This window comes from Parasteatoda tepidariorum, chromosome 2, assembly GCF_982258835.1.
Source record: "Parasteatoda tepidariorum strain Cologne lab strain chromosome 2, Ptep-v5.0, whole genome shotgun sequence".
Lineage (NCBI taxonomy): Eukaryota > Metazoa > Arthropoda > Arachnida > Araneae > Theridiidae > Parasteatoda > Parasteatoda tepidariorum.
This window is the reverse complement of record NC_141756.1, coordinates 2263436-2287960: the sequence shown is the minus strand read 5'-3', so window position 1 is coordinate 2287960 and position 24525 is coordinate 2263436. Positions and strand designations below refer to the sequence as shown.

General features: G+C 28.7%; 1 protein-coding gene across 4 annotated transcripts in view; it reads left to right on the top strand.

The window, feature by feature from the left end:
* LOC107454559 (transcription factor 12) overlaps positions 1-24525 on the top strand; it is a 79179-nt gene that overhangs the window by 24532 nt on the left and 30122 nt on the right. For 2 of the 4 annotated variants that reach the window (XR_015430471.1, XM_043047055.3), the window contains exon 1: positions 4499-4696. The exons of the other annotated variants lie outside the window; for them this stretch is intronic. Coding sequence is in view for 1 of the 2 variants with exons in the window: in XM_043047055.3 (XP_042902989.2) it covers positions 4508-4696 (189 nt within the window). In the remaining variant the exon portion in view is untranslated. Of the gene's footprint in view, positions 1-4498; positions 4697-24525 lie in introns of those variants that run through there. 4 annotated transcript variants of the gene reach the window in all.

Here is a 24525-nt window from a genome sequence, read left to right as displayed (position 1 = left end):
GCATGAAAACTGGGAATTATCTGAGGAAAATTCTGAGATTCGAAAAAAAGTAAGTCAGGGAAAAGCGTAATTTTACCCCAAAATCGGGAATTGTCAGGCAATGTGACACCTTTTCAGTTTGATTCATTTTTTTTTCATTGATTAATAAGTTCTCCCTTTTTTTTGTAGATTTGTTTTTATATTTTCGGATAATTTATTTTATACACTGGTGTGCAAAAATTAAGGACAAATTGGTTTTTCGAATGTAAGCTTGAACAGCAGTGTTGACAATCGATAAAAATCATACCGTAGGGTCCTCAAAATGTAATTATTTGGAAAAATAAACAACTTGCAAAAAATAAATAAATTAATCCACAATAACAATGAACTTTATTGAAATCTAGGCTTAAAACACAATTGTACAAGTGATCAAAACGTCAATGTTACACGGGATTGGCAAGGAAATTCCAGTCTTTAGTATGGGATATGATCACATCTATGCAAGATTGTGCCCATGCTCCGGACCAGGTTATTAAGAAGCTCTTGAGGAATTGCTGCCCATTCCTGTTGTACTGCTAATCGCAGCTGCGGAATTATTGCTTGCTGCTGGGGACGAGCTGCAAAGCGTCTCCCTAGAGTGTCCCACACGTGTTCAATTGTATTAAAATCCGGGGACCTCGCCGGCCATTCCATGCGTGCAATATCTTCACTCTCCAACAGTTCTTTGACAGCCACTGTACGATGAGGTGTACCATTATTGCCCATAAAGATGAACGTAGAATCCACAGCACCCGAAGGTATCTCGTGTATTAAATGGTGACTGGTGCATGTTAAATCTGTCGGGTCACAAAGCCTTCCAAGTTCCCATAACAAATTAATACCTCTTGGGGGTACTGAATTGGAGATAGATCGTGTTCTGGTTCAGATCAAAGTTAAGATTGTAGTTAAATATTAAAATTTCCTTAATTTGGCATTTTTAACATTTACACAATGCATGATTTACTTAGAAATTTTTTTTTCCTCACATTATTAATTAAATGTAGAGGGTAAAATAAAAAACGGACCACCCTGAATAACTTTTGATCTAATGATCAGATCTTCACGTTCTAGAAGACTCAATCGTAATGATTCTAGGGAATGACCTCAAATATTCTAATTAATTAGTGCAGACGATATTTTAAAATATGAAATCAGACACAAAAACGTACTTTCTCTGAATTAACATACCTATTTTCGACGGATTCGGATTTCTGACTCCCATTATATGTAGCCTCAATCAAGGAAATAGTTGGGTCAGGAGAACGGTCTAAAATTTGAACCCCTAAATGTTAATTTTATTTTTTGCGTATTTCACCCTATCTCGATAACTTTTTAAGCGAATGAAAATTTTTTTACATATAACTATGACATTCGTTTATCGAAAGATGATTCCATGCAAAGTATCACTCATAGGTAATATTTTTAATTATTTTAATAATAGCCGAAAAATTTTTGAACTGTAAGATATAATATTTTTACATCATTTTGAAGGATGCCATTTTACATGGCAAAATAAAAATTTTGATCGAAATCGGTCGAATAGTTCCTGAGAAATTGAATTTTTTAAAATACGTCTTTTTTGAAGTTCGATTTCTCAGGAACTATTTAACCGATTTCGTTCAAATTTTGTATTTTGCCATTTAAAATTGCATTCTTTAAAATCATGTAAAAATGTTATACAGTGAACTCTCACTTATGCACCGGTGTAAGGGGCCAAGAAAAAAAAAGCGCATAAGTGAAAGAGGCGCATAAGTGAAAAACTTCAAAATTCTAAAACGCAACGTAAATTGCAGTGACAATATGAATAAATATGTCTCTAGAGATTAAATGTTAATATTTATACTGTTTTGGTATTTACTATAATTATACAAAGAAAAAATTTAACATACCCTAAGACAATTTATTTTCTTACAAAATAATCTTAATGCATGTTTGTTTTTGCCGACGTTATTCAAAAACAGTTTTTTCCAGTTCATATAAATGGGATAGGGGGGAGTTTCAGAAGCAAAATTAAATAGTCAGGAATAGTGTCTAAAGCTTTCGATACTGCTGTGTGATTTGGAGGAACTTTATCATCTTATTCGTCAGTATCATCCACCACGTTCTCATCGTTCACAAGTTTTAATTAGATATAAATGAACAATTCTTCACAAAAAATTTGAGTTTTATGGGAACATCACATGAAACATCACATGATAAATTTCAAAGAAAAGTACTTGACGTCATAATATGCTGCACAATAAGTTGTTCAAGTACTTCTGTCACTAAACAGATCACTTCCATTTATTTACTCATAATGTCCATCTGACTGTAAGTAAGTGATCGCGGTCTCTTTCATCCTTCGTATTACAGGTGTTTTTTTTCCTAGAAATCAGCATGGGAGTAAAACTAACCTCTGGACAAGAGTAATGGTCATTTTCTAAAAGATGAATGGGCTTTCATTGTTGTTGGTGTAACAGATAAGACACCCTATTCAAAATTTTTGAAAGAATGTCTTTCAGGAAACAGAAAACAGGAAAAGGTAGTAGCAAATTCAATAGAATCTAACAACATATATTTCTTTTTATCTGTAACAAGGATTGCTTATTTGCTTCATTTTTAATTTAAAACATTTTTTTTTTAGAAAAGAAAAAAATACTTAAAGGATTGAAAAATTAAAATGCTAGCTTAAAATTTCGGCGCATAATTGAAAAATTTATTTTTAGAGCGACGCATAAACGAAGGAAGTTTATCATTATTTTCCTATCTAATGTACTGGGACCTATAAAAATCGTCGTATAAATGAAAAAGGTGCATAAAAGAGGTGGTGCATAAGTGAGAGGTCACTGTAATTTACAATTTAAAATTTTTTCCAACTATTATTAAATAAAATAATAAAAAAATAATAAATATTTACTAAAAGTGATATTTTGCTTGGAATTATCTTTGGATAAACTAATTTTATAATTGTGTGCAAAATTTTTCTATTCACTTAAAAGGTTCTCGCGATCTGGAGAAATATGCAAAAAAATAAAATTAGCATTAAAGGCTCCAAACTTTGGATCAGATTGCGGCTATATTTTGGGGATCGGAAATCCGAATCCATTGTAAAGAAAGGTTTGTTTATTCAAAGAAAATACGTTTTTGTGTCTGATTCCGTAATTTAAAATATTGTCTGCACTCATAAAGTAGCCTATTTGAGATCACCTCTTTGAATCATTAAGATTGAGTTCCAGAACGTGAAGATCCGATCATTAGAACAAAAGTTATTCAGGGTGATTCATTTCTTAATTTGCTCACTTTGCACTTTAATTTAAAATTTCTGAGAAGATAATTGTATGTATAACTTGTTGTTGGGATTTTCCTTTTTTCTATCGATTACATATTTAAAAATATAAATACTTTTGCTTCCCATATAAACCGGCTCTCATTATAGCGAATTCTTCACAAATTATTTCACCTGAATGACGGATTCCATCCATGTCTTTTAATTCATTGTTTTAAGACTCCTTGAAAAACACGGTTTTTGTGTTTTTTTTCACTTTGAAATTTTTTGACAATTTCACTTGAAACGGTGCCACGAATACTATTGAAGATTATCCTGTGCTACAGTGGGCCAGCATCCAAGGTTTCGTGGCCAAAATTAGTATTTCGATAAAATTTGTTTCAAAATTTGGGTGTTTTTATTTGCAGGGAAATTGAATTCATAGTTGAAATTTTAAAATACACTAAAAATTCAAAAACAAAAGCAAAATGGCGGCTGAAATATGGCGCGCAAAAATAAAAAGAATATAGTATGTTTAAATAATTAAACATAGAAATGAAAATATAATAATTTTCGTAATTTTATATTAAACATGAAAAGCAAATTATATTTCCGAAGTAATATTCCAAAATAACGCGAATTAATTACAAAATAACGCTAAAACATGAAAAAAAAAACATACTTTTTGTTTTTCGGTATATTTAGTCCAACTTTGCAATATGGGCAAAATGGGGCAGGTTTTTTCGAAAGAAGAAACATCAAAGAAGACAAAAAAAAAAAAGTTTAGCTCATTACCTCGTGGAACTTTTTGGAGATAAGTTTCGAAAGTGTCAAGAGTATTAACTAATCCAACAAATTGAAAAATTGTACTATAATTTCAGACTAATTACTCTGATAAAAATGCAACAGTAAGGTAAAATTCCTATATATATTTCTGAAATGTAAATTTGAAAGTTACATTAAAAAAAAATTTTTTTTAACATATTTTTCGCTACATTGTACTCTTGTCGGTCCAAAAAGTGAATTAAAATGTTTGGAATGATTATGAATATTTAATTTGGGCGATATTAAAACTGCCTACACATATTTTAGTTGAAAATTTAATTTTGACTTATGGCCAAAGATCGTGGTGTTCTGGCCCACTGTGTTGTGGTTAGAAATCCCTGGCGAGTTTTTGGCGCTTTCTTTTCTTTATTCATTCCTCTTCTCCCCCCCCCCCACTAGGTAACATTTTTCTTCCTCCTTATGCCGTATTTCGCGGAGATCGTTCATCGAAATAAGTGTGCGCTGTTTATTGCTCCGGCGCTTTTACTCGCCATGTTTTGTCCTAACAATTACACGGACAATCCTCCTTTGCAATTGAAGAATTATTTGGAAAACAGAACTGTTTTTCCTCAAGATTTTGTGCCGGAATTAATACCTATAACTCCTCTAGTAAGTTTGCGATCTTTTTCACGTGGTTTTTCAGTATATAATGCAGTTGTTTTGTTGGGATCTTTTTTCACGTGGCTTTCTTCTTTTTCAGCAGACGTTTATTATAGTTTTTCATAACTTTTTTTGTATAAATAAATTTGTTAGACGTCATTAGCCAGTCATTTAATATTTTTAAAATCGCCCATTAATTTTATGGAGTCCCAATAAGTGTTTTCCCATTATTAGTTAAGGTTTTCATTGCACTTCAATATATATTTTTGTTTCTAATGTTTTATTATTACCTTTTTTTTGTAGTTTGCCGCTCAATAGATATAGATCTTTTATTTATTAATAATTTTTAATGTTTTATTATTTAAAATTTAATTCTGTTTTTGTGATTTATTCTATAAATGTAATGGAGCAAGTTAAATAAATATTGCATTTATGAAATGTAAATTTTTTATTATTATAATTTCAAAGATAGTCTGATCAAATACTTCTATTTACTTAATCTAATGTATCGTCTTGCAAAAACTAAGTGTATTCATAAGATGTGTTTTCTCATTTCAAGTGTATTATATATTTCAAAGTTAGATTTTAATCTTTGGATGATATAGTTATAAAATTTATTAATATTATGTTTCTAATGAATTGCTATGAACTGTATATGAGGAATGTACAACTTTTTTTGAAAAAGGGGGCTAGAAAAAAAAGTAGCTTTAAGAAGGGAAGATCAGTACCGAAGTCAGTTTTTGTATATCTGCACTTATTTCATTTTAGTGTGTTAAAAACATTATCAGTTTGCCTGCTGAAAATTATGGATAATATTTTCCATTAAAAAAAAAAAGTTCTATTCTCTTAGTCTTTTTTTTTTTATTATCATAGATTTTTAAGAAATTAAATTATAGCAGATATTTAAATTAATTGAGAAGAAATGAAAACTTTTATAAGATGTTGACTACCTGCATTAACCTGTTCATTTCAGATTTATAATGTTATTTCAGCATTATTTCAAAGTTTTTAAAATGAGTTCTATAGGCACTACATTTTAAAAATGAGGCTGCAAGTGCAAGATTTAAATTTGTGTCATTTATAATTGAATTTATTTGTTGTTAAAATTTAAGTATAGAACTTCTCAATATAATAACACTAGTATCAATGGTGAATAGCAACAGATGGATCAGAAACTTATGTATATGTTCTTCACTTTTATGTTAGCATTTTATGTAGTTCTCAGCATCATTTGTTTTTGTAATTTATTGAGCACATGTTATACTGTGCTTCCTTACTCTTTGTTTTGTCTTTGGACGCAAATAATTCTTGTTCCATTATATGATAAAATTGAATCCAATCCTTTTGGAAAATTGAAATGTGAAAAAAAAAAATGATCCGCTTTCAAACTTTTTTTCTTGTGCAAAATTATGGGATTCCCAGAGTGTAATGGTTAAACTGTTGATATTTTTCGCAAATATTTTTTTTTTTTAAAATTACATATAAGTATTAATTAAAATTAAAAGAAATACTTTTTTTAATAAAGATAAACACTTAGATAATAAATTTTTTTATCATATACTTCTAATTCCAAGTTTTATTTAAAGTAAAGTATGCATTCATTTGTATGTACTTCGTGTGCCTCATCTTTTTTGTAATTTTAAATCCTTGAATCCAATTGTAAAGACAAAAGTCGTTTTCGGTGGTAATGTTTGGAAGGTTGGACAGAATCTTTCAGTAACATTGAGTGGCATACCATGAAAATTACCCATCTTTTTCCAATAAAAACCAAACTCTACTCTTCAATTTAACTACCAATGAGGATAATTTTCGATAGTACTAAAATTTCCATTGTATTTTTAAAAAAAATTTAAATGAAAGTTTAGATAAATACTTGACTGCAACTATAAATTATTCTCATTAATAGAGTTGTTAATCTTAGTATTTTTTTATTTTTTTTGTATAGTTTCTTTATTTTAGGAGGGGAAAAAGTCTTCCTAAAATTCTCAATTAGGGCATCCTCAGAATTAGAAAAATAAATTATTTTGAGTATTTAAAAGTCTAATATTTTTGCAAGAAAATTGGCTCTTGTAATAATGAAATTATGTTTTTATTTATATTTTAAATTCTTTACTTTTAACTTCAATGGCAAATGTTTGTAATATATTCTATTTGTAATAATAAGTGTAACTGAATTGTAATAAAATTTTGTGCCTCTAGTTTCAAAAGTCAAGAAATTAAGATAAAATCTAGGTACCTGGAAAAGTGCCGTAATATTTTCTCTGTTTTTGTTGCCACCCAGTCATTACCCCTGTATCTAACAATTTAATTATATTGGGATCAAAGTTACTGTCAATACACCTATTATTAGAGCCGCGATGGCTCAGGGGATTGAGAGTTCGCCTTCCAATTAGGTGAACCGGAGTTCCATCCCGGAGGTGGCCAGTCAATGCAAATTCCGCATCCGGCTTGCATCGACCGCAGTGCTGACATGAAAATATCCTCTGTGGCAGATGGATCACGGGTTAGAGTCCCCTTGCCGTGAGGCTAACCGTGGGAGGTTCTTGTGGTCTTCCTCTCCGTGTAACGCAATTACGGGTTAATTCCATCAAAAAGTCCTCCAGGAAGGCAAATTTCTCCCAATACTTTATCCAGGAGTTCCTTTGTATTCTGGTTTGGGCTCAAAATTACAAGGCTACAGAGTTGAACATTAGTAGTCGTAAACCCAAAAATTGGGCCGGCTGTTCAACGACGGTTATATGTAAATTTTTAAAAAAAACCTTTTATTATAGTTAAATGAGTTCAAAAAAGAACTATAGTAAACCTTGGCTATTGCATTCCTATTTTTACACCAAAAAAGGAGAGGAAGCTTATGTAAATTAAAAATCTCAAAAGTGAACGTTTCCTTCTTTCCTTTGCATTAATGGATATAGAGTCATCATTTCATGTAAAAAGTGCAGAAAAATTTAAAAATAAGCACTTTAGTTTAAATTTTTTCAAGTAAGCAAAACTAAATGTAACATAAAAAATAAACACCCAAAACAGTTATGATTTTTTTTTTAATATAAAGGTTATAATTTTTTAATTAATATAATTACCTTGTTATACACTGGGAACAAAATTGTATGTAATGCTTTGCTACAAGACTTAATAATCATGAATGTTTTGCAGGTATTGCATAAATAAATAACTTAGAATAATTAAAATATTACATTCTTTGATGGGTAATTTTGTGAATTAAAATTGCCAAAAAGTAACCTTATTTGGTAAATAATAAATTATCTCAAATTGGAGATAAATTCTGCTTTTCACAACTTTCATTGTTCTACAACATTTCACAATTTTGAGAAATTTTTTGTTTTAAGATAGTATGCATGTTTTCTTTTATTAAAGTTTTTTGGAAATTGGTTTTTTAGATGTAGTAGTATCAGAGGTTTAAAATGCATCAAAAGCACTATAAAAACAGTAGTCTCATCTATTATTATTATTATTAAGTTTTAAAAGTGTTATAAATCTGTTATAAAAGTTACAATCAATCGCCAGTGTGCTGAAATTGGCCTTTGACTACCTTAAATATTGATAAAAATATAAAAGGAAAGAAAGAAAAAATATTTTTCTGTTGTGCTTAGCAAATTACAGATTTAATACACAGCCTTACTCAAAGTACCGGATTGTAACCCTTCATTTTATAAGTTTTATAATTAGAAGTTCAGTGTTTGCAGTGAAATGTATTTTCGTATGACATAGTCGGAATAAACTAAAAAATATATTTTAAAAATTGAAAGCATAGCTAAAAAAAGTTATTTTAAGTTTCCATAAACTAAAAATTTCACAATTCCAATATTAATCTAATACTGTATTTTTTTTAGTATTACTATTATTAGTAACTTTCTGAATTATAATAATAAAAGTTAAATTTAGGAATCAGAGTTTGCAAAAATCATGATTTTTTAAAAATTTAAATTGAGTGTGTGTGTTTTTTTTTCTTTTTCTTTATTGTAGACATTAACCAATGGAAGATCTGATAAAATGTATTGGCAATGTTTGATTTTATTTTCAAGCAATTTAATAACTTAAATGCTTTATATTTTAAATTTTATAAAAATATTATATAAAGTTAGTATTATAAACTAATCACTAAACAAACAAAAAACAAAAACAGTTATTTTTATTTAGTCAACACAACACCCCTCATGAATTTCTAAAAACAGACCCAATTTGTCTCTTAGATGAAGAATAAAATAAATTTTATATGAAAGCAAAAAAAAAAAAAAAACAATAATTTTTTTGAATTACTTTTGGCAATTAGGTCTCTTTTTTTATATTTATTTAATATTAATATTATCTAGTCTATTTTAAATATCGAATGATAATCTAGGCATTTTTTCTCTAGATAAAAAACCTTCAATATCCATGAATCAGACTTAAAATAAAATATATTAATAATATACCCGTTATCCAGAAATGGTAGTGCTTTCCCGCTAAAAATACATACTTAATATATTTACATTGATGCTGTTGCATCGTTTCACATCATTTTGGAAGCAGTGCCTATGGAAAATATTTCTAGATAAGATTTTTCAAAATCGGAAAACTTTTCGGTCAATTTTTTCGTTTAGTTTTAAGTGGTGGAACAAACGTATCGAAAAGAATTTTTTTTTTTTCGATTTTTCTACTATGATTACGTTAATGAACTATATTACTGGAAGAAAAATTTCTTTGTTTCCAGTTAAACCCATTAAAATAGAACAAATATTGTCAATAGAGCGCTTTAACATGTTATTTAATGTGATTTTAAGACATTGGTTATCGTATATTTCGAATTTAAGCTCATCCATGTGTAAGCCGAAGAAAACGCTTTTTATTTAAGAATTCACTCTTAAGTTCATAAACCGTTGTAAAAAAAAATTAAGCATGCTACGCTTGGAAATTTAAATGTACTCTTTGTAATTCTTTCTTAAAAGTAACATTTACAGAAATTATTATTGCAGCACTTAGTCTTCTTATAATAACTGGGAACAAGATTATGTTTTGAAATAGTAAGTGGACTATTAATAAATCACAATAATTTATTTTATTTATATCAATCACATTTGTAACAAAATCTTTAGTACCTGTTTTACTTAATAAAATGTTCACTTTTTTTTTAAATCACTCTTTTAAAAATTTATTTTACTAGAAATTTATTTCTTATTAGTCAACTAATTTTTTATATATATATTATTATTATTATTTGAATGTAATCTAAATGTTTTGAAGATATCAATATTGACGACTTATGAGAAGGAATTTGATTTTTAGATATGAATAATGGCTGCGCAGGTGTGTTCAGTTTGCTTCTTAGCACCTATTTTATTGATCTTCCAGATTAAGTATGCTGATTCGGAAATTTTGTTTTTAAGTTCAATAACGTTATTTTTAACATTTTGTGGGTCATTATATGAATGAGTTACTCTAAAATAATGACAGTTCTAAAGGGCCTTCCATTGTACTCTTTATTTTATACGGCGTTCATTGACTTATCTTTCGTCATTTAAAAGTAAGTTTATGATTCTTATTTACATTTGTGTCAGAAAATCCCAATTCTTCTTTGTGATAGATTTCTAATCGTTTTACTTTCTCATTTTGAAATGACTCTTTCATTTTCGAAGATTTGTTGAAGGGTGCTTCTTCTTTTCATATAAATTTTTTGTCTTTGGTTCCTTAAGAGGAAGGATTTTTAAAAAAAAGTGTGACTTTATTATGTAAAAGAAGGAGCGGCCGTGTTTTATAAACGTAATCAATGTAGAGCTTCTTCAGCGTGGGATGCAGCATGGAGTTGAGGAAAGGGATATTTGTGTCGTTCTCGGAATGACTAGGGACTTTTTCTTATTTTTCTGATTCTTTTTAGATCCCTTTTATTAGATCGCTTATGAACTCTTTAATTTTTAAAGCAAAAAAAAAAAAAAAAAAAGAAGAAAAAGTGCATAAAGCAAATGCATAATTCATTTGTATTATTATTTCATTCATTTGTATTATTATTTCTTATACATCGTTCATAACTGCCGACTACTGGAGTTGCCAGTTTTTCCTGGTTTAAAGAAAATGATAGTCATAAAATGTTTGTATTTTGAGTACAATAAAAGTCCCTCTATGTAAAACATGTATATTATACAACTGTTATCAGGAAATTTGTATTTCGTAAAAATCTACTGGACTTTTTCTTATCCATGTCGGCAGCTATGATCGTTTAACCCTCTTTAACTGTTTATTATGAGAGGTGAAAAGGTTTTGTTTTATACCCAAGACCTTTTCTCTTCGGGCAAAGTTTCGATCGATTAGAAATGATTTAGAGAGGAAGAAGTAAATGGAACTGGTAAATTGCTGGGGATTTCCGAACTGAAGATATCATTTTACTAATTTAAATAATTATGTCTTTTAAGGGATCTGTGGCTGTGTGTGTTTAAGGGATCAGAAGACCTGTTAATATTTTGATGTGAGGAGGTAAAAATTCTTTCATTTGAGGCTACTTGAAGCTGAAAATTATTTAGAAGAAATTAACAATATCCGAATCGAACCTATTTCAAATTGTTTTTGGATCATTACGAAACATTTTTAGCTAAATTCTAGAAATATTCACTAAACAAGAGCGGGATAGAGCAAAATTCAGTGCCTTAAATAAATAGTGAAGTTAGCAGAAAAAATTAATTTTTTCGTTGTTATGAACATGCAAGAAATGTTATGTTGAGAAAATTTTACGAATGAAAATAAGTCGCCTCTAGGCTGTAGAGTGATATGCTAACTCAAATTCTTATTTTCAAATATTTAACTATGGGATTTTAGATTTTTTGCTGAACTTTTGTATTCGGCTTAAATTTTGTGCTAAGTTCCTTTGAATTCCTTTGTTACTGCAACTGTTAATTAATTAATTAAATTTTTTTTTTTTTTTGCTGTGTTGCAATGAACTTTATCGAACAACTGCTTAAGAATTTTGATAAAAATATTGCATTGAAAATAGAAGATAATCTCTTGTTCATAAAATAACGACCGGAAGTGTTTCTTATTAAATATTAATTCATCCTCTTTAAGAAAGTATTTCTGGCATTCCAATTTTTTTGATAACATGTACTTCCCTTCTTAACCCCCTGAAATTATTTAGTTAAAGATGTTCAATTTCCCAAGGCGTTTAAATTGTACATTTTAATGTGTGAAGGGTCCCCCTTTTGGCATTGAAAGGATTGCGGGAGGGAAGTACCAAACAAAAGCCGCCTTGTTGGTAGACCGGTTTCCCCTGTTGGCACGTGCTCCGATATAGGCAGACTGCTTGTCGCCAAAGAAATCCACTCTTTTTTTTTCTCGCTCTCTCCCTACCATCTCAAGAATCTTCAAAGTGGATCTATTTTTTGTTGTTCTTTTGCTCTCCTAATTTTTCTCAAGGCCAAATTCGATCCTCTTGATGTCGTAATGACTCGAGTTGATGAAGTCACAAGGTTGACTGTTCCCATGAGAAGATCTCAGTACTTGTTGATAATGGGAAGCATTAAAAATATTGAACAATTTTTGGAGTTTTTAAGTTGGACCCAAAAAATATGAATTTTTGCTGTCGTTTTTCTACTTTCTATTTGGGTCATTTAACCAGGAAGGAAAGTTGAATATTTTTTTTTGAGACTTGTATCAGATGATAAATAGTCTCTGAGACGAATTGCGAAGGGGGAAAAAAAATGGAGCGCTAAAAGGTTGTGTAATTGAACTCGGTGTCAACTATAATTACGTTACCTTCAGACTTTCACCACCTTATTGTACTAAACTAATATTTATTTTGTACTGCGTTTTGTTGCAATTCCATTCGAAGATATTCTCTCGTTTTCCCTCTCAGTTTTGATATACCAAAATCTGGTTTGTTTAATGCAAAAAAATTCAACTGTAACACCCGTTCGTTTTGTTAACAACCATTAACTTGTTTATTTTTTTTAGATCATAAATGAATTGGAAATGGTGAGTTGTGGAAAAATAAATCAATTTTTGTGCTTATATTCAGACTAAATGCAATTTTTTTACAACTACTCGTTTTCATTTTCAAAGCTTGTTGTCCAATTTTAACAATCTACCCTCCTTTTCGTTTACTGTCAAAGGTTAAAACCCCAGAGCAGCATTTTCGTGGAAGTTTCTATTGAAATCATTCAAGTCAGGTGATTTTTTTTCCCTCCCCAGGTTTTTGCTCCCCGTATCTAAACAAACCCCATCTGATCCCCTATACAACTAGTTCAGCGATTTTACTACCTTTCGAAGAATGATGTGACCTTGAAAGTTTTGGAATAGTGCTTTTTTTCACCTTTTTCCAAATTAAACATTTTGTTAAAGTACGTTTTATAGTGTGACATTATTCTAACGTATGGGAAAACTAACGATTCATATTATTACTCTATCTAGTTAGTATCTGCATTTTAAATTTCCTTTTCTAGTGGTATACAAATTACGTTATTTTAAGTAATAGCCTAGTTTTCATTCAAATGTTTTGCAGTGAAACTTTCGAACAAATTAAATTCTTTAACGTACCTATTTCTTATTCAAATGCAGAAGATAGCACTTCCAAAATTCTGCAAGACTTGCAAAAATGAAAAAAATTTGTAAATTTTTTTTAAAAGAATCTAAAGCTTGTAGATACAAATCTGGGCCGTTAACCAAGATATTTTTGGGAGGGAGAATGTGAAAATACCTTTGTACAATACATATATGTTTAACACCTCAATTTATTTTTGTTTTGGATGGTTGAATAACAGGGGGAAATTATGAAATAAGTAAACGTACGTATAATTACGTACGTACGTAAACAAAAAGAATTTATTTTACAAGAAAAAGAATCAAGTTGTGACTGAAATCAATGTTTTTTAAATAATTTTTTTAAAATTATAATAATTAAAATAAGTTTAAATTGACATTCTAAAATGTATCAGAACTATGATATAGTATTATTTCTTTTTCTCCTTTTTTGTAAGTCGGAATTAAAATATACGTGTATAACAATTTAAAGTAAAATAAATAAAATTCATCACTCTTATTGATTGAAAAGTAATTAAAAAACAGATAATAATGTCAAGAACAATAATTTTACTGACCCATGAATTTCAAAAACCATTAAAAAAAATTTTTGTATTAAAAAATTATTAATAAAATATTTTCACTACTTTTAAAACTTTAAATAAAAACATCTATTTCGAAAACTATGTTTTTAATGAGTTATTTTAAGTTTTAGTAAAATAAATGTAATTTTATTTGAAGCGACTTTAGAAAATAGTGAATTGTTTGGAAAGTAATTTCGTTTTTTCTTTATGAAAATAAGACTATTTTTTTTTATAGTGAATAAATATTTTGTTGAATTACTAAGCGGCTAAGCCCCTTGTTCGCTGCTGCTCACCAGACCCGGCGATTGCTTCTCAATAAATGTTTCTTGATTTTTCTACTAAAGTTTAAATTATTCACTTAACATATATGTACTAAAAGGAATTCTGTTTGCTTAAGATTGTGCCTCCTCTTCCCACCTACAAATATATCTATAAGTATTATAATTATAATATATAATCTATAAGTATTATAAATATTTAGATCTATTGGTGAACAGAAGTCTAAATAATAATTTTTTGAAATAACGTTATTTTGTTCAAACAAATTTGATGAGTTAATAACCGAAATTTAATATTTTCGCTTCTGTATTAAATACTATTTTTCCTTGCATCTCATTGTGCATGAAGTTAATCATTCAGTTCTAAATCATTTAACAGATCTCTCATATATCTTTATTATTTGCACAAATTGATCTATAAAAAAATAGATCAATGTTAGATAGATCATAGATAGATCAAATAGATCAATGTGTCCTGTTTCTTTCTGTTCTGAAGTAAATTGTAAACCTTCTCTCAAAATTAATATAATTTTATGGAGGATCAACTAATAATAATTTTTATGCAAATATTTATTTTTATTAAAAATGTTAATGTCATGAATTTTTTATCGATAATTTGTGTTTGTAATTGTTTATAGAACTTTTTTTTATTTTTTTTTTATTTTATCATTGCGTTTGTTCAAGTTAAAGCTCAGTGAAGTTTGGTATTAAGTGAAGTTTGGTATTTTTTAATTTCTTCGCACACTGTGAAAGAAAGTTTTCTTCTGTAACTTTACGTATATAAATTCTTACTAACTCTGCATTTTCCTTCATTAATTAAAATTATGACCTACAGAAGGACTTTTTTTGCGTAGTCCATAAGTTTGAAAGAAGAGCAAACGATGCAAATAAGCTCACAAAATTGTGTGCGTTGTAAGTAGATGGCTGAAGGTTTACTGATAGAAGAAGAAGGAGCTTTTTGGGGGGAAATAGTTAAACTAGAGCCGATGCTGATGTCCGGAAGGTTTGAAGAAGATTTTATCGCGTATAAATGGATACATCAGTTTCTGATATAATTCTTTGTCATCTTTCTCTGTGGAATTATTCGGTATCGCTCCCCAATGTTCGGTTGATTACACAGTTCAGTTCGTTATAAATAGTTTTGCTCCCTCTTTCTGTCTTGGTTTTTTTTAGTATCCTATATTTGATATTTTAATATATTTTAAATTTCATATTAATTATATTCGAGACAATTTCCCCTGCCCGCTATCGCTCAACGACCCTTAAAACTGCTGACGCAGTTTTTTCCCTCAGTTCGATTTGCAATTTATATATAATTACTGATATATAATACTCAGAGATTATTGACAAAGCGGCAAAAAAGAAAACTAAAGATATTAGAGTGGATTTACATTCGTTTACCAAGGAAAAAAGCTTCTATTCAAATTAATTACATCAAAACTAATTAGAAATATAAACAATGTAAGACATATTGTTCATCTTCAGGCGTAGGAGCAAAAAGTTATAATTTCAACATTATCGAATATTAGGATATTTTTTTCTATATCTTTTTTCCTTCTTATTTTTCAACTTCACAACTTAAGTTTTTATTTTTTATTAATTGCTGTTAGTCAGTTTTTTTTAATCTTTCTAATTATCTTATTTCTAAATATCTTGAATATTTCTAATTACCTTAATATTTTATCCTTATTATCTTAATATCTATTTATCCTTTTTATCTTAATATCTAATTATCCTTTTTATCTTAATATCTAAGTATCCTTATCTTAAATATTTCTAATTATCTTAATATCTAATTAACTTTATTATCTTAAACATTTCTATTGAAGGTTTTTCCCCTTTACAATAATACAGATAAGTTTTAATTATTTTTCAATAATGACTGAACTAAAGTAATTATTAATGTTTTGATTTATTTATTTTTTATAATAAATGTTGCTATTCGGCGACCGAATGTTCGGTATTCGGTCTAATCACTATTCATTACATCCCTAAATGGAAATGTATGTAAACGTGACTGCAGAACAATCATAATTCTGCTATAATAGTTTTTGCTAAACTGGAAAAAGGAACTAGACAAAAAATAATTCAAAATCTAGCCACAGCATTTACATTTTGATATCAGAATGTTCTTAAGAAAATTCTTTCCTGAATTTCATCTTAGTTTTTTAGTTAATCAGTTAATCAAAAGGAATTTTAAAAAAAAATATTTTGAACCGGTCCTATTTTATTCTGCTATACAGTTTTCCTATTATACACTCTTTTATATTTAAAAAGAAGAAAGAAACTGGATTGTTCAACCTATGAAAGGTTAATAAAATCTGCTGATTTCTTAATGATTTAAGAAAAGTTTTTAAAGCAGACCACTGTTCAACATATTTCATCCCTCGTCCGAAAACGTTATTAATATAAGTGTGTGTCTCTATACCCGGATTGCGGGATAAACGCTAAGAATACGAAATTCAACGAGAAGCTGAATGGGGGCAACTTTTTACGAAGCCCGATTTTCGATTTCTAATAGGATTTTTAAATTCAGAGACATTTAGGAAATGTGTCTATATTTAAAAATCTGTCTGTGTGTCTATGTACCGTCAGCTCTAAAAATACGAGATTAAAAAGGAATCTAAATAAGTAAAATTAAAAACTAATTACGAAGCTCGATTAATCAAAAACATCAATCAAAAACATTAACTTAGTGAAAGCCAGTGTTTTAAAAATAAGCTATGGACGATTCAGTTTTTTTTTTTCCTAAATATTTTAAAGATAACTTTTAGCCTATAACTCTAAACAAAAAAGTTGTTTATTACGCATCCTGTTATACTTATATTTGTTATGCCAGGTTATCTGAATGATAACGTGATCGTGGTAGCAAAAGCAAACTACATCACCCAAATATTTTTTTGCAACCGCGTGTTTATTTTGTTAGCTTTTTAAATCATGATTTTACGAAACTAAACAATTTAAAATCAACGGTAATTGATATAAAAACAAAAGTTTCGTACTGAATTATTGGAAAATGGAATTCATTCGATTAGGAATAAGCATATAAAACACCCATATTTTTATTCACGTCAAGAATTATTAATTTTACAAAATTACTTATTAAAGTACAATAATAAGCTATGTAGTAAAAAGGAAAATTATTGAAGAAATGTTACTCACTTCGTTTAAAAGGGCTTAAAAAAAATCAGCAAACTATTGATGTCAATGATGCTTCATTAATTTTGATAATAAGTACTAAATGACATAAAAATATGCTATGAGCTTAAAAGAAATATTGAGAAACTGTACTTATTCGTTACGGGGTTCTGTCCACATACTATTATTGACAGCCATGATGCTTATTTTTGGTAATAGGCACTATTGGCATTATGGTGATAGGTTAAGTTTTGATAGATATCAAATATACTCATAATTAGGTACAACGTATTTGGTGCCGATGACAACTGCAACAATACTGTACATTTTTATGGTAGATTTATTATATAGATATGTACAGGAGAGAGCATACGGAATACAGCTAATCTTTATTTTGACGGGGTGAACTGTTAGAAATGTGTTTTTGCTTAATCTAATAACGTAAAGCAACCGGAAAGGCAACACATAATAATGAATAAATAAAAAAACAATTTATTGTAACTTTGTTATTTGTGTTTGCATTTGTATGCAAGTTTCGTGCACGATTGTCATGTGGTGTTCAGTTCTGATTAATTGATGTTTTATTTTCAACCAGTACGCTGAACGGGCTCTCAGCTAGTATATATATATATATATATATATATATATATATATATATATATATATATATATATATATATATATATATATATGTGTGTGTGTGTGTGTGGGAATTCAGCCTCCACTACAGCAGCGCCACCCCACTTTTGTAACGCTTCGGCCAAAACGCTCAGACGGAGCGGTTGTTCCATATCTCTTGTTATTTTTTTTTGTTAAATTTATTTATTACAAAAGCGTAGTTATTTCATCTATACCTGAAGTCAACCTCCACATATATATGAATGAGAATAGTATTTTATAAATCGACACATCAATTCAACATACTTCAATGAAACAAAATGTCAGCTTTTTTTTCCTTTTTTTTCCCTTCCCGATACAGCAAAAAAAAATTTTTTTTTTTCCTTTTGAGTTTCTATCTTATTGACATTTTTCCAATTTTCATTTATACTTGTTGTTCATAAATATAATGAATATCATATTTTAATGTCTGCTGGTGTTTGTTTTTAATTTTTTCCTTTTTTATCGTACTAATAATTCCTGAGTTGTAACAAACTTTAAAAACCTTTATTGGATGGCTTAAACAGATTTTATATCTACAAAATGAAATAAAAAATTAGGATAGTAAAAATATTTTCAATTCAATAAAGTTGTGGGATTTCATTCTGAACTTCAGTTTTTACTCTTGTCTTTGTAAATGAGTATTTTTCATAGGGTGATTTCGCTTCATTCTCAGTTGATATTTATTAGATCTTAAGTGTACACTGCAAAGATTAAATGTTCCTTTTTTAGCTTCTTCTGTAATGTGCTGGTAGCCCCCCGAAAAGTGAGGGATTGCAGTGAGGTTAGGCGGTCCTGGCAGACTGCGCGGCGCCCTTCAACCTTTGACCTTGAGGGGAGAAAGTGTCGAGGAATATGGGCCCTTTTATTACATTTTCTGGTATTTGGTCTCCTCCCTCGCCGAATTCTCAAGCCCTCTCCCCCCCCCATTGCACTCTCGTAATGACCCTCTTTTTTTTGTGACCTACGCCCTCAGTGCCCTCAAGTTTCCGCTAAAATTTGCGATCATTTTTTTTTCTTTCTTTCTTTTAGCTGCATCTACGTGTTACACATCGTCCTTTTACCCTGCCTGAGTGATGCTTACTATAAAGTATCATATTTAATCTTTTTCTCAATTTCTAATTTGCATTACTTACTAAACATTCGCTACCCTTCAATTATGGAAGAGACACTTTCGATTTTTACCTTTCTTTTTGTTTTTAAATTTCTTCAGAAATAATTTGAGGACTATTTATAATGTGTTTAGGTGATGCGATTTTTAATACTTATTAATAAAGTTTAAATCTTTCAGAGGTTTGAGGGACCGACAATAAGTTACGAACGAAAAAAAATTCGATTAAAATGTGGTTGTAAATAAAAGATGCAATAATTAAATAAAATTTTGTTAGCCTAGCTTTAATGTTTTATCAATATACGGACATTTTTATAAAAACTATTTTTTTCTTACGTTTTTTGCAGTAACTTAAAAAAATCAATAAAATGTAAAAACATTTTGGGAGCAATTTTAATCAATAAATCCAAAATTTGACGTAGTTCTTTCGTACTGAGTGAGCATGCGCAAAAAACATCTAAAAACTTCTTTTTCATAATTTTTTAGTGAATCATGTTTAGTATTTAATGAAGTCCGATTTGAATATCTTGAAAATTTAATAAGTTTTAGTCAATTATCTAAATAATTTTTGTGTATTTTGAAACAGAGCACTGAATAGCTATGGGATTTTCCACACATTCGTTTTGTATCATACGACAAAATTAAATAATAAATGACAATACCCTTACTATTATCGTCCGTACACCAAGCTGTGGATAGGAAAAGTTAACATACTTTTATTGGGTGGGGTGTGATTTTTAATAAATCTTGTTTAATAGTACAAAGACCCTGAGAGATAATTGTTAACTGATATAATAATAATGGATACATTGTTTGTAATAATATCTATTATATATAATTCTCTTACGTGGCTCCCAAATTTTGGCTGTATTTCTTTTCCGCCGGTGGCAACGTTTGCTTTGTTTTGAAAACACCAAAGCATTCTGCCTTTCAATGATGTGTTTCTGATCTAATATATATAATTCTCTTACGTGGCTCCCAAATTTTGACTGAAGTACTTTGTACAACTAAATAAGATTCTTTTCACAACAGTTAAATATTTACTTTATTTTCTTCATTCATAGAAAAAACAGTCGGCAAAGAATTCCGTTAGGTTAAAAAACATTTCGCTAAAAAAATAACGAATTCTAAAAGAAATAAAAATAAACAACTTAAAAAATAAAAATGCTGTTACCAGCCATAGAATTTTTTGAAAGTTAACTTAGCAACATAAATCAAAATGACATAGAAGCGCAACTAGATCAAAATTATGATACCTGAGCGCTTGACGTAACAAATCCTTCGATTCTATAAGTGTTGTATCGCCAAATGCCCAGATTAACAATTGTGTTTTTAAAGAAATTCTATAAAAAGTTTTAAATAAAAAACCTTCTATCCAGCTACTTCTACAACTGCTTCTTGAAGAACTTGGCTCATTGATTAAAAATATTGTCGTAATATTACAGTACTAACTTTACTTCTACTAACATTATTGCTATGACCCTCTTTCATTACATTTTACAACTTTATGCTGAATTTGAGGACTTTAAGTTGCTTTGTGGTTGAATACTGACATTTAGAAATGTGTACATAAAAAAAATAATATTTAGAGGTTAAGAGTTGCCTCAGAAAAATTTGAATTGTTGACACTGAATTTAATAATAGAAACAATCGTTTTTGTGAAAAATTGAATTGTATTGCTGACATCAAAACTAAAAATATTGTGTTTCAACTTAACAATACTACCTTAATTTTACTGACATTTTGAACAAAATTAAGGTTTAGAATTGCCTCGGAGAAATTTGAATTGTTAGCAATGACTTAAACAAATAGTTTTATTTTAACTGACAAATACTATATTATAATTTTAACTTTTTCTATGACTATACTCATTTTCTTACGCTTTTCTTTGTTTTTATACATTTTAAAAATAAAAAACTTATTATTGTTCTGCTTCTGAACACTGATGAAAACGCAAAATGATGGGCTTCATCAACAATCAAAAATATGTACATTTATTTTACAAATTCCATATTATTAGCCTTTCAAAGAATGAAAAATACAAATTTATTTTCATCGAAGCGATGCTTTACATCCGGCGTTCAGTGGCAGACTACTATTTCATATTGTTTTACAACACATGGTTTTAGCCCTCTGGTGGGAAAGACTTTAAAACAAAACTTACAACAGTTACTTTTCTCAACAACTGAAATTTAGAATAGTGTGATTAAGAAAAATATGTGAACTGTTTGCAATTTCAAAATAATATTGAAATGTACAGGTTTAGAATTTTCTACAGTGAAAAGTTTTCGGAACTTCAGTAGTCAAAAAAGTATACAAAAACTAGACGTTAAGAACGTATCCAATGAGCGAGCAAAGCGAGCATTGGATTGCGCAGCAATCCGAAATGAACTGTGAAAGCAGTTCCGGGGGTTGGTGAGCGCCAGCGAGCAGGGGGCGAAGCCTCCTAGTAATTATATAATTGCATTAAAAATGTATTAAGTAATGAAAATTTCTTTCATTCGGCTTCAAATTAAACTTTGGATGTTGATTAATTTCTAAAAAATACCTAATTATGTTCGATTCATTATTAAATGACATCCAATTCTGGTTCAACTGCCCGAATCGAATTGGATGTTAAATTTAAATAGTAGTGAATGAAGGTTTTTTTTTTTCTTCCGTGATTTACTTACGATACAATGCTATTGAAGTAGAAACCAATGTCATTATTTTATTAGTGTTTCCGTTCTTCGATGCTTTTTTGCTAAGGGAGCAAATAAAAAAGCTTCATTTAGTGTACCTGTAATTCAAACCAAAGTTTTAAAACTATATATGCTATCTTAAAAAGAATTGTCTAGAATGAAACAATTCTTAAAGACGGACCAATAGCTAAAATGTTTTAAAATAACAGAATGTTACTATCAGTAAGCGCCATTTTTAGAATAGACATAACGTTGGCAAAAAATGGACGAAACTTAACATAATGACTAACGAAGAAAAGTTATAAAACTAGCCTATTTATTAAAAAAAAGAAAAGTAATTTCATATGACGACATAGTTATCGAAGTGAAAAACTCGAATAAGATTTTTTTCTTTTTTAATCACATGTTCATGACTTTTTATTTAGTTAGTGTTTCTCTTCGTTTTAATTGTTATTATATTTTCTAGATTTGTACGTTGTTTGATTCATTAGAATTTCTGATGCGCGATAATATCTTTTTCCTTGCCGTTTCCCATGACCGACCCAAAATCAGATATCTGATGGATGTCACTTATTTATTTTTGTTAAGATTCATTCCCTTTTTCCTTAAATGGCAGAATGGAAGTTGATAAATTAAGTGCATGAATTTTACCTTTGGTTGAATTCAATTCATTCATTTATTTATACTTCAATTCAAAAATTTACATCTGCTTACTACGTATAAGTGTTCGTTTCAGGTTGCTAAATAAGGAAATGCACCTGTTTGTGAATATTACGATATAACAGTCACCATTGGCCATCCAAACAATTATTTTACAATTAAATACTCATGACTTGCTTAGTTTTTAACGAATTTTTTGTTAAATTTTAAACTGACAATTTTGCTATTAATCTCAATATCTTTAAAGTTATAATGGGAAAATGTAAGGCGAAATAATGAATTAAAAATTTTTATATCTCCATAAATATTTTTTTTAGTATTACGAAACTTTATGCAGTTATCAAAAATAACAACTAAAGTAATCGATACATTTTTCCTTTACAGTTCGATCTTGTCACTAAAAATTAAATCATTCATTCATTATATTTTTTTTGAATATGTATATATATATATATATATATATATATATAAATACAAAAAAACTCGAAGAAAATTAAGAAAAACATTAAGTTTCATTTATTGCGCATAAGCTGCAAGTAAACAGAACTCATAAGATAAGTTCAAAATGAAGATAAAACAAAGGAAACTTACAGACATATGAAAAAAGGGGGTAAAGGAAAAAAAAAAAACTGGAAGAAAAAGGATTATTTTTTTTATAAAATCCGGAAGATAAAAGATATAATCTTTTCATTAGCCCACACGATTATATTCGCAAAAGAGAGTGCTTTCTGATATTGTATCAATATAGCCAAAGCAAAATATATCAATACAATACTGTGAGGAGCACGCAAATTTTTTTTTTACAAAAATTACAACAAATAAAATAGAACACAATGAGTAAAAATAACATGTAAAAACAGAAAACAAAAAAAGAAAAAGAAAAAAAACAAACAGAATAAAACATTATCTATAAAGCGAGTAGCGAATTCAAATGTACTTACATGAATGGGAAATTTTTCAAGAATGATTTAAAATATTTTCGTAACAAGATTGCCAGATTGCAAAATATGAAAACAAAAAAGGCAAATTTTGTTAGTTACCAAGGATGGGCCCGAAAATGGATGTGAGCAAGGTAATATTAAACTGGATAATTTAAAGAAGTTGACCATAAATAATTTTAGAAAATAAGTATTTATTTAAGAAAAATATGTAAAATAGGAAAGAGAAGCATGACTTGCCTGCTTTGCACATAATTTCAGCCACGGATTTGCCCGAAGTGGATTTGCACATGGAAAAATTATATAAATTAACAAAGAAATCTTTTCAGTAAATAATTTTAGCCACAGATTTGCCCGAAATGGATTTGCACATGGAAAAATTATATAAATTATTTTAGGAATTAGGAATTTTAGGAAATTAGGAATTTTTTTAGTAAAGGAATTTTTTCGTAAATAATTGTGACCATGGATTTGCACATGAAAAAATTATACAAATTAACAAGGAAATTATTTACTAAATAATTTTGGCCACGGATTTACCCGAAATGGATTTGCGCATGGGGAAATTACATAAATTAACATAGAAATTTTTTTAGTAAATATATCTACAAAAATATACGAATAATTCAATGATTTTATATAGAATTTTATTACTTTAGTTGGATTTCCATTGTTTTTTTTTAATCAAATTTTGAAAGAGTTTATCGATTTGTTTTTTGGTTTTTGGTTTATTCTATTCATTTCATTAAAAGTGGTATTTAAATAGATGCTCCTAGAAACATTAGAATTTCAAGTAATTAGTTTATTAATATTAAAATCATTTTTTTATCGTATAAATCAACAAAGCAGATATTTTCTTCTTTTATAATACCCAAATCCAAAAAATTGAAATTAATATTATCATCATGATTACGAAGCAAGATTAATTCCTCGGGGGTAAATATCATTTAATAAAATAGTATAATCTTGAAAATTAAAGATAATTAAGTCATCAATATATCTAAAAACATATTTAATACTAAGAGTATAATTTTTGTCATAATAATTCGAAAATAAGTTATCGAAGAGAGATGAATAATTAGATCCTTGTGGTATTCCATCAATTTGAAGAAAATTGTCCCTTACATTGTAAAGATAATTATTAAAAAGACGAAAATTAATCGAATTTCCCAATAATCAAAATCGCAACGAAGGATATTTTTAAAATCATAGTAATAATTCAAAAGGACATCTTTTAGTTTAGAAAGGGGAATGCTATTGAAAAGATCCTGGAAATCAAAAGTTGCAATAGAATT